This window comes from Geotrypetes seraphini, chromosome 8 (genome assembly GCF_902459505.1).
Source record: "Geotrypetes seraphini chromosome 8, aGeoSer1.1, whole genome shotgun sequence".
Classification (NCBI taxonomy): Eukaryota; Metazoa; Chordata; class Amphibia; order Gymnophiona; family Dermophiidae; genus Geotrypetes; species Geotrypetes seraphini.
Window position 1 is genome coordinate 19,719,089 of NC_047091.1, and position 12,132 is coordinate 19,731,220.

The 12,132-nt window shown below is 46.2% G+C and overlaps 1 protein-coding gene across 1 annotated transcript in view; it reads left to right on the forward strand.

Moving 5' to 3' along the window:
• Window positions 1–12,132, forward strand: part of DLL3 (delta like canonical Notch ligand 3) — a 101,386-nt gene that overhangs the window by 55,049 nt on the left and 34,205 nt on the right. Inside the window, exons 2-3 of the mRNA XM_033953878.1 lie at window positions 1,464–1,703; window positions 2,979–3,036. Coding sequence (XP_033809769.1) covers window positions 1,464–1,703; window positions 2,979–3,036 — 298 coding nt within the window. The remainder of the gene's footprint in view (window positions 1–1,463; window positions 1,704–2,978; window positions 3,037–12,132) is intronic.

A 12,132-nucleotide genomic window follows, 5' to 3' on the forward strand; every position in this document is an offset into this window, starting at 1 on the left:
AAACCGAGTACACGATCAGTCTTGATCAAAATCACTGAATAACTGATAGATGATTGAACGTGATCGAAGCGCTATATGAGTCGGAGGTGTGTTTTGACCTCCGCCGAATCCGCGAGACTGACTCACCGAACCCCTGGGGTTCGGTCGAACCCAGGTTAAGAACCACTGCCCTAAGCTGTAGCTAATTTAGGTCTGCTAATTGGCATGAACAACTAAATGGTTTTAATTGGTGTTAATTAGAGCTAATTGCCACTAATTAGCAGTTATGCACATTACTACCACTAGTAGGTATTCTTTAAACTGCTTGAGCAAAATCCAGAGTGAACAACTGCAAAGGGATGTGGACCTGGGAGAGATATTAGAAAGTCAGAGGTGTATCCAGCAGGCACGCAGCAGGCTATAGAATACTATCCATTATATGTCTGGCTTGGTTGCCACCTGGAGTGGAGCACCCCCTCCTCCAGGCATTGGGAGGGAGGGAGGGGGCGCGTGGTCATGGGACTGCAGATTGCATGTGTGCGATTGTTAACTCTGCTGGTCTCCTGCCCCAGAACAGGCAGATGACATCTTAGGGGCAGGGGACCAGCGGAGCCAATGGCTCCACACATGTGGACTGCGGTCCCATGGGTTCTCCATGCACCCCCTTACTGCCTGCACCCAGGAAAGACCATCCCCACTTGGTTCATAGACAACAACGCGGAAGACAAAGGCGCGCGCCGACAACTGAGCGCAAGATGGAGGCACGCGCCAAAGAAAATTACAGTTTTTAGGGGCTCAGACGGGGGGTTTTGTTGGGGAGCACCCCCAGTTTACTTAATACAAATCGCACCGGCGTTGTGGGGGGTTTGGGGGGTTGTAACCCCCCACATTTTACTGTAAACTTAACTTTTTCCCTAAAAACAGGGAAAAAGTGAAGTTTTCAGTAAAATTTGGGGGTTACAACCCCCCCAACCCCCCACAACGCGGCGCAATCTGTATTAAGTAAAGTGGGGGGTTCCCCCCCACGCCCCCCCCCCGTCGGAGCCCTAAAAACAGTAATTTTCTTCGGCGTGCGCCTCCGCGCTGCGCTCAATTGTCTGCTCGCGCCTTTGTCCCGGCGCGCTTTTGACCTGACACTGTCCCAACTACCCCACTCTTGGTATGCCAGTGCGCCTAACTGCTTACAATCAGGCGCAAACATTCACTCCAGCATTTGATATGGTGCTAGTGCCACTGATATTTCAAAATGCGCAATTGCTATTACAGACTTTGCACTTAGCGCTCATCTCCTGGCACCTAACTTTAGGTCAGTGTTTCCCAAATCAGTCCTGGAGCACCCCCTTGCCTGTCAGGTTTTCAGGATATCACCAATGAATATGCATGAAAGAGATTTGCATACAATGGAGACAAATGCGCATTCCTTCCCCCCCCCCCCCCCTTGCATTCTGCTGCTTTCACATGCATCTCTTTTGCTTTGTCTGCAGGTCAGGACTGCTGGCATCTTCGAGCTCAAGGTTCACTCTTTCAGCAGTTCTCGGAGTCTTTGCAGGAGTGGTCGTCCGTGCCGCCTCTTTTTCCGAGTGTGCCTGAAGCATGCCCAGGCTGTGGTTTCTCCAGAACCCCCATGCACCTTCGGAGCAGCCTTCAGTGACATCATCTCAGCAGACCCTGGCTCTATTGCAGCCAGCAACCCTATCCGTGTACCCTTTCACTTCAAGTGGCCGGTAAGAGAGAGAAAAAAAAAAAAGCTCTTGGGAATGGAGGCGTTGCCTAGCGGTTAGACCTGAGGTTGTGAGTTCAGTTCCCACTGCAGCTCCTTGGGACTCTGGGCAAGTCACTTAACACTTTATTGCCCAGGTACAAAATAAGTTCTTGTCTAAAATTAAGTTTTTAAGTTTATTAGGATTTTATAGACCGCCTATCAAGGTTTTCTAAGCGGTTTTTACAATCAGGTACTCAAGCATTTTCCCTATCTGTCCCGGTGGGCTCACAATCTATCTAACGTACCTGGGGCCATGGAGGATTAAGTGACTTGCCCAGGGTCACAAGGAGCAGCATGGGGTTTGAACCCACAACCCCAGGGTGCTGAGGCTGTAGATCCAACCACCGCGCCACACACTCCTAATATGCAAACTGCTTTGATTGTGTAAACCACCCAGAAAAAGCAGTTATATCAAGTCCCTATTCTTTTCCCCTACATGAGAAATAATTGCCTCCTTTCTCCAGGGGGAAGCAGTACTGAAGAATTTAAGAGCGTGCAAGAATTTAAGAGCAAATGGGATGCCCATGTGGGATCCCTTAGAGGGTTAAGCCAAGGGAACCTGTCACCAGGAGTGGGATCCCTAGGATAGTAGACTTGGGGGTGGGTCAGTAGAGTGGACAGACCTCATGGGCTATGGCCCTTATCTGCCGTCATCTTCTATGTTACTGGGTAGCCTCCACCTCAGAATAACTATCAGGGAGTGAAAATTGTTGTGGAGGGATGTTTGTGATGGATTTAGGAGTCCGTTCTTGAAATGATCATTGGGGAAACTCTCTGGCATGCCTTTAAGAGACGGAGATGAAGTGTGTCTCAGATGGTTCTTGGGTACAAATAGTTGTCGGAGTTTTCTTTGGTATGATATCCTACAGCATAAGGTTGATCTGACTGCTATGACTTAGAGATGGGATGGAGTTTAGGGAGGATAGATATTGGTGATAGATATAAAAGGGGTGGGTTGATGTGTTTATTTTTTTGGAATTGTCTGTAACACAATTGATATATTATTTTCTTTATTTGATGTTGTTCTTTTTATTTCTATAATTGATCCTTCCTTGTATTATTTTAGGATTGTGACCCACCTAGGCCGCTTGTAGAGTGTTATGTGGGATATAAATGTTGATTTAAATGACATTAGATGTGGTTCTCTCTTGCATAGCACTGGGTAGCAGGATGCTGATGGGAATCTCTCTGGGATAGTCTGTACCTGACTGTTTTATTTCTGTTTTCTACTTTTCAGGGAACTTTCTCCCTCATCATTGAATCCTGGAATACAAACACAGCTGATGCATCCACAGGTGAGGAATTCCCACTCTGGTCTTTTGCACGGGCATGACCTTGGAATTCATTCCACTAAATTAGGTCTGGTCCCCGTTCCCGCAGGGTCTCAATATCCCAGTCCCATTCCCCTGAGTTCTGTCCCTGCCCCATTCCTACAAGCTCTGCCTTAAGCGCTCAAGCCTCACTCACTTATGATTTTAAAGTGTTCGAGGCTTGTGCAGATAAGGACGGAGCTTAGGCATTGGTGGAATGAGGCATTATGGCATCACAATCTGAGCTCTAGAATGTTAATACTTATGATTTTAAAGTGTTTGAGGCTTGTACAGATGAGGACGGAGCTTAGGCATTGGTGGAATGAGGCATTATGACATCACAATCAGCTCTAGAATGTTGCTACTTATGATTTTAAAGTGTTTGAGGCTTGTACAGATGAGGACGGAGCTTAGGCATTGGTGGAATGAGGCATTATGACATCACAATCAGCTCTATAATGTTGCTACTTATGATTTTAAAGTGTTTGAGGCTTGTACAGATGAGGACGGAGCTTAGGCATTGGTGGAATGAGGCATTATGACATCACAGTCAGCTCTAGAATGTTGCTACTTATGATTTTAAAGTGTTTGAGGCTTGTACAGATGAGGACGGAGCTTAGGCATTGGTGGAATGAGGCATTATGACATCACAATCAGCTCTATAATGTTGCTACTTATGATTTTAAAGTGTTTGAGGCTTGTACAGATGAGGACGGAGCTTAGGCATTGGTGGAATGAGACATTATGACATCACAATCAGCTCTAGAATGTTGCTACTTATGATTTTAAAGTGTTTGAGGCTTGTACAGATGAGGACGGAGCTTAGGCATTGGTGGAATGAGGCATTATGACATCACAATCAGCTCTAGAATGTTGCTACTTATGATTTTAAAGTGTTTGAGGCTTGTACAGATGAGGACGGAGCTTAGGCATTGGTGGAATGAGGCATTATGACATCACAATCAGCTCTAGAATGTTGCTACTTATGATTTTAAAGTGTTTGAGGCTTGTGCAGATGAGGACGGAGCTTGCAGGAATAGGGCAGGAACAGGGATAGAGAGATCCTGCAGGGATGGAGAAATCTTTGTCTTCTCTTTCCCCAGCCATCAGAGGCATTTATTTATTTATCTACTTCAGTTATAAATCCCTCAACTCTTTGCAAGAACTCAAAGCAGCAAAATGACCAGACATATACACATAAACAATCGGAGCCTTGAGGTAGGCATCATTTAGGTGCATCAAAATTGCCACTAATTGACAATTAGACACCTATATGCACTAGGCACTGTTCTTTAAAGTAGCTCCTAAGTGCCATAGCACCTAACTTCAAGGGGAGACGTACAGTACATTGGTGGGACATTGGTGTCTCTCAGATAGGCACATACTCCCCGAATTCTGTCTATGGCGCCTTAAGTTGTGTGAACAAATTGGTGCGCACAGCTGATTTGCACGCACAACTTGATTAATTGGCCTAACCGGTGCCCCTAAATGGCGATTATCACTTCATAATTGAAACTAATTGGCTCTAATTAGAAGTTGTGTGCACAACTCAGAAAGTGCAGTTCCCGTGATGGAGCGGGGATGGGTGGAACTGGGTGGGCCTGAGGGCGGGTCTAAGGGGTCCGGATTTTCCAAACAGAAAATCTGGTACCCCTATATATATAGAATCAGGCCCAAGGTGTATAGAATACTGTAAATTACGCAAGTCACATGGTGCACTTAGGCCTACCAGCTTACACCTGTCATTAAGGATGTGCCTAAACGTGGTACACCAATACCAACATAGGTTAGTGTTCTGTAACAGCATCTTGGCACCAAGATGCCATTATACAAGGCGGTTGCCTAAACTGAGATGCCAATTCTTAATGTTGCCCAGATCATTAAAAAAAAAAAAAATCAGAATTTATATTTAAAATGGAAAGGGTAATTGCCATGCAGCAGGGGAATTTTTTTTTTTTTTATAATTCTTTATTCATTTTTGCATCTTACAACAAGTGAATTAAACATAATATAAACAATTTCCACATATCACTTGTATTTACAATCAAATATTCTTATATGATAAATTAAATACCCCCCTTTTTATTCGCAATCCTATTCCAAATGATATATATTCCCCAACCCACCCCCACATATATACTACCCATGTGCTATGATATCTGATCATTAGAATAAATAGTCAATGGTCCCCATATTTTTTAAAAATTATGAATATTCCCTTGTTGTAACGCTATCATCTTTTCCATCTTATATATGTGACAAACTGAATTCCACCAAAATGTATAGTTTAATTTAGTATAATCTTTCCAATTTTGAGTAATTTGTTGCATGGCGACCCCTAGCAGGGGAATTTTAAGAAATTTCAGGATATTTGGGAGCCATTAACAAAATACTGTAATGAATGAATATCATTTTTTCCCCTTAAATACGCACATCCAAGATGGAGGGAGAAGGGTGGGGGGGTATCTTATGAGTGCAAATAATGTGGAGAGGGGGGGTATTATCTGTCTTCTTATGTTTGATGAAAGTTATTGAATATGGGGGAGGGAGAGATATGGGATCTGAATTAGATTTTAATAGGTTATTAAGTGATGTATTTAAGTATAAATTGATGTTATATGCTGTTGCACTTATTGTAAGTTTTAAAAATGAATAAAGAATAAAAAAAAAAAAAAGAATTAATATATATATCTAAAACAAAAGTGGAACAGAATCCCTGTCCTTTCTTATCCCATACACCAGAGGAAACCCTTTGGCCTTAACAGCATCACAGAAGTCCCCTCCTATTGGGATAAGTGAAGTTGTGTGAGTGTAGTTGGTTTCCTGTGTCCATTCTTCCCTTCTGGAATCCTCAAGACATCCGGATTTACCCGGACATGTCCTCTTTTTGGAAGCCATGTCCAGGCGTCCAGACAGCTATTCAAAATCTGGCACTTTGTCCGGGTTTTTGAAAAGCTTCCAGCTTCCAGCGGGAGGGCATCTGCCGCAGACGCAGATGCAACGCGGTGATGTCATCATGTAATACCAGTACCTGTGCTGATGCCCTTCTTATTGTCTTCATCGATTCTGAGGCCAATGTTTTCATCCTGCTCCCAGAAACCCCTCCACATGTTAGCATCAAGCTTTCCAGCAGTCAACACCAGCAAGGTCACCAGCAAGGTCAAAACATCTGGCCTTCCCATGCTTATTGGAACATGGGTTTTAGCCATAGGGAAGTGTGTGGTACAGTGGTTAGAACTACAGCCTCATCACCCTGAGGATGTGGGTTCAAACCCCACGCTGCTCTTTGTGGCCCTGGGCAAGTCACTCAGTCCCCTGTTGCCCCAAGCACATTAGGTAGAGTGTGAGCCCACTAGAGAGTTGCATGGGAACAGAAATCTCGCCCGTCCCCGTCAGGATCCTCTCCATCCCCACAAGGAATTACCTCCATCCCCACCCGTCCCCATAAAAAGCAGCAATTACTTCTCACAGGATCATCAATTCCACAGTTTCTTTTGTGTTTGCGCTGCTGTTTTCCTTGTGGAATCTCTTTGGTGGAACCCTTTTTTTTGTTTTCTGTTCAGGTAATTAACTTATAAACCCCCTCTTTTACTAAGGCTGACCTGTCCATTATATTATATGGACGAACCCTGCTTCCAAAGCCTTCCATCCCCGTGGGAGTCCCGTGGGCCAGAGGGGGGTCCCCATGGGAGTACCGTGGGCCAGAGGGGGGACCCTGTGGGAGTCCCGTGGGTTAGGGGGGATTCCTGCGGGAAACCCGTGATCCCCGTTCCCGTACAGACCTCTAGAGCCCACCAGGACAAATAGGGAAATATGCTTGAGTACCTGAATGTAAACCACTTAGGCTATAAGTGGTATATAAATACTAAAAAATATATAGTCACTCCATGCACCTTCTTAGAAGCCTGAAACAGCCATATCGCTGCTCTTAAAACTAACTGCTGCTCTGTGCTTCCAAATCTATGACCTTTGTAGACAAATAGAGCCAGGCATAGGCAACATTCCCTGTACACAGAGAAAGGAAGAAACCAAGAAGCACACTGGCCATTGGTGTAATTTCATATGATTGATGAAAACAGGTGGTCACGCAGGTAGAAAACAAGCTTCAATATTCCTAGCCCTAGCCCTGATTCTTTGGGTATCCTGGCAATGTTCCCGCTCCTGATACCGCTGTTCCTTCCCTGTTGTTCCCGATTTCCTTGGTCCTGTAATACTGCTACTATTTTTTTTTTTGCCTTTGAGCATGGATTAAATTTTTAACTTAGTTGTCACCCTTCTTTCGTCTACATTCCTGCCGAGTCTGCTCCTCCCTCCCTATAAATATTGGGTTAGAAACTTGAATAAGATTGATCTTGAACCCATAAAGGGGCATTATTGACAGTGCGTCTAAGTCTGACTTTGGTAATTTCCCGTAAGACAGGGATGTCAAAGTCCCTCCTCGAGGGCCGCAATACAGTCGGGTTTTCAGGATTTCCCCAATGAATATGCATGAGCTCTATTAGCATACCATGAAAGCAGTGCACGCAAATAGATCTCCTGCATATTCATTGGAGAAATCCTGAAAACCCGACTGGATTACGGCCCTTGAAGAGGGACTTTGATGTCCAAAAGTCAGGGCAGGAAAACATCCATTTTCAAAACCGCTAGACATCCAATCCCTCCCCCACCCCCACCCACCCCAAAAAATGACCTATTTAGACATCTTGGCCCTTAGGACATCTAAATTTTATGGCCATTTTCGAATACAAAAATATTCAAGTTCAAAACATCCAAATCAAGCCCATTGGACGTGGGAGGGATCAGCATCTTAGTGGACTGGTCACACAGAAATGCCAACAGGGCAGTGAGGCATCTTAGGTGGTACTAGTGTGAACTAGAGGTCTGCACGGGAACGGGGATCGCGGGGATCCCGCGGGTCCCGCGGGGATCCCGCGGGTTCCCCCCCTGGCTCACGGGACTCCCACGGGGACGCCCCCTGGCCCACGGGACTCCCACGGGGATGCCCCCCTGACCCACGGGACTCCCACGGGGACGCCCCCTTGCCCACGGGACTCCCACGGGGATGAAAACAGCCTACCTAAATTCTGGCGATGCAAGATGCAGCTTACAAGTCTGGCTTCGCGTCGGGAAATAGCCATGTTGAGCAGTGAGCTCAGCACGTACACAGATGAAAGCCTTGCTTGCTGATTGGTCCGGCGGCCCCGCCCCACCGTGCCGCCGGACCAATCAGCAAGCAAGGCTTTCATCTGTGTACATGCTGAGCTCACTGCTCAGCATGGCTATTTCCCGACGCGGGCATTAGGCTGTTTTTTTGTCATTTCGGGTGGGGGATGGCAGCGGCAGCAGCAGCCTGAAAAAGAAATCATCCTGGCCGGGTTCGGTGTCATGCTCCGGAGCTTCTACAGCCTTCCTATCTCCCTCTCCCTTCTACCTGCGGCTCTCTTCGGCAACTTAGCAGCAACGATCGACACAAGCTTCTGGCGTCGGGGCCTACCCTCTGCGAGTCCCGCTTGTTTCAACTTCCTTTTTCCACAAAGGTGGGACTCGTAGAGGGAAGGCCTCGATGTCGGCAGCTTGTCTTGATCACCGCTGCTGACGAGTTGCTTAAGAGAGCCGCGGAGCAGGGGGGTGTTGCCAGGTGCAGGTAGAAGGGAGAGGGCCAGATGCAGGACTCGTGGGTGAGGGAGGAGAAGAGAGAGGGGAGAGAAACAAAAGGAAATATTTCATACTGGGCTGGGCCGGAGTGGAGGGAGGGTGGAAAGATTCTGGCTACAGGGTGCAGTAACAAAGGAAAAGAGGGGAAAGCTGAAAATGGAGATAGTGACACAAAGAAGAGAAAGGGTAAGCAGGACCTTCTGAATAAGGATAGAGATACAGAGGGGACATGAAGAGGAGGTGAAATAGAGACATAGAAGTAATGCTGAAAAAGTGTGTGTGGGGGGGGAGATAAAGACATTGAAAGGGCAAATGGTGAATATGGGGTAAAGACAAGGACAGAGACAAATGAAGATTCTGAAAAAGTGGTGAGATAGGGATATAGGTGAGATGGACACAAAGAAGGGTGATGCTGGAAAATAGGTGGAATGGTAATTCTGACAGACACAGAAGGGAAATGCTGGATCAAGGAGAGATGGGGCTCAGGCTGGATGGAATGAGGAGAAATGCCTTGTTGGCCCGGAACTTCCTCTCCTACGTCAGAATTGACGTCAGGGAGCGGAATGCTGGTCAGCGCGACGCTTCTGCAGGGAAAGCTTGGGACAGCGGTGGCTTGGGGACTATTCCCCGATGGCGGTGGCAGCAAACCGAGTGGCTTGGGGGAGGGCACGGAGAAAGAAAGAAAGGGGGCAGACAGAGAGACAGAAAGAAGGGGGAACAGGGAGACAGAAAGAAAAAGTTGGGGGAGAGAATGAGGTCTGGAGGAGAGGAAACATACAGGAGGCTGAAAGAAAGGAAGAAAGATTGGATGCACAGTCAGAAGAAGAAAGTGCAACCAGAGACTCATGAAATCACCAAACAGCAAAGATAGGAAAAATGATTTTATTTTCAATTTAGTGATCAAAATGTGTCTGTTTTGAGAATTTATATCTGCTGTCTATATTTTGCACTATGGCTCCCTTTTACTAAACCGCAATATTGTTTTTTAGCGCAGGGAGCCTATGAGCATTGAGAGCAGCGCGAGGCATTCAGCGTAACTCCCTGTGCTAAAACCTACTATTGTGGTTTAGTAAAAAGGGAGGGGGTGTATTTGTCTATTTTTGTATTTTGTTACCGAGGTGACATTGCATAGAGTCATCTGCCTTGGGAAATGTATATGGCAGATATCTTTGTTTTGTGTTCAAAAGAAAAGGAAATGCATTTCTGGTTTTATTTCTACAGTGTTGAAGTACTTGTTGGCCCTTGCTGTGACTGGTGGGGATCCCCAAGCACCGCCAGCAGAGGACCTCCTCTAGAGATGGTCAGAACTCCCCTCCACCAAGCGCAGCAGTCGCTGGCAGCATCCATGAGCCACTGAGGTGCCAGCATCTGTGACTCAGGGACGCTACTGCTGCCTGCCAAGCTTGGCAAAAGGGACCCCAACTGCAAAGGAAGTCCTCAGCTGACAGTTTGTGGGTTCTCATCAGCTGAGTATTTATATTTTATATTTACATTAGAGGTTCTGGTAGAAACCCATTTACAAAGTATGTATTCTTCCCAATTAATATTTCCAAATTAATAGTCTCTTTGCTTATTTGTAAATGGGTCTCTACCAGAGCCTTTAATTCAGTAGCATAATTAAATAAAATAACTATTTCTGAAGTTTATAGGGAAGGATGGTGACGGAGGGGATTCCTCGCGGGGACGGGTGGGGACGGAGGGGATTCCTCGCGGGGACGGGTGGGGACGGAGGGGATTCCTCGCGGGGACGGGTGGGGACGGAGGGATTCCTCACGGGGACGGGTGGGGACGGAGGGATTCCTCACGGGGACGGGTGGGGATGGGTGGGATTTTGGCGGGGACGGGTGGGGACGGGTGGGATTTCTGTCCCCGCGCAACTCTCTAGTGTGAACCTCACATAAAGGATGCCAGGTACACCTGTTTGCTGCTGTACTATGATGTCCCATAAGATCTGCGGCTGTCATAGAGGCTGGTATATGAGTGTCGGAGCTGTTACCATGGCAACCGGCGCTAAAAACACTAGCACAGCTTTGTAAAGAAAGGAGTTAGCTTTCTCACCTCCTCTCTTTCAGGATTTCCTAAGATAGTTCAGATGGATTTAAATTAAGAGCTGACAACTATCAATTATTCCAAATGATCTGAATTAACTTCCAGTAAGCGGGAGAATTAAAATGTTTGGAAAATTGGAATTAATTAGACCTCTATTCACTTATATTTAGGGGCCTACATATCACCTAGCACTGGGAAATCGAATATGTTTCCCCTGAGGTGACGCTACCCTCGGTCCCACAAGTTTTTCAGATGCTTACATTTAAGCTCCAAATAAAAGTACGCATCTAAGTTTAGGGGCTCACTGAGGGGATACCACTAGGTACCTCAGACCTTGAGTTCAATCTTTTGAAAGCAATCTGATCGACATAGTTGGCATATGAGAGGCCTGGCGAAAAGAGGATAACCAATGGGAGACCGTGATACCAGGGTATAAAATATATACTGAAATGACAGAGTGGGTCAAACTGGTAGCGGAGTGGTTGAAGGTGAATTTTTCTGAGTATGAATTAAAAATATCACCAGCCTAAGAATGATTGTGGCTCCCCTGTGAATATACAGTATATTAATGGTAGGAACTCAGCCCTCACTGTGTAATAAGGACAGGCCAAGAATGACACAGGATCTCAATAGCTCTGTCCCTCTCCCTGTCCCATTCCTGTAAGCTCTGCCTTAACCGCACAAGCCTCGAGCACTTATGATTTTAAAAGTGTTTGAGGCTTGTGCAGATGAGGACGGAGCTTAGGCATTGGTGGAATGAGGCATTATGACATCACAATCTGAGCTCTAGAATGTTGCTGCTTATGATGTTAAAGCATTTGAGGCTTGTGCAGATGAGGACGGAGCTTAGGCATAGGTGGAATGAGGCATTATGACATCATATCTGAGCTCTAGGATGTTGCTACTTATGATGTTAAAGTGTTTGAGGCTTGTGCAGATGAGGACGGAACTTAGGCATTGGTGGAATGAGGTATTATGACATCACAGCCTGAGCTCTAGAATGTCGCTACTTATGATTTTAAAGTGTTTGAGGCTTGTGCAGAGGAGCATGGAGCTTGCAGGAATGGGGCAGGGAAAGAGGTTGCAGGGAAGGGATGGGGGATAGACAGATCCTGCGGGGAGGGGGAAAATTTGTCCCCGTGTCATTCCCTATGAGTCAGATCCTACTGCACAGTAAAGGACAGCAATCAGCCCTCTCGCTTTAGGAAGACTAGTACCGACTTCCTGCTGTGCTATAGGAATCTCTCACTTTGTAATTAGTGCAGGAGCCAGGCTGTCACTGTTATAATAAGCACAGGACCTCCCACCCCCACCCCCATATCTGCTCTGTGACAAGGGCAGGGAATGACCACCTACTCTTTAATAATGAAAGGAACT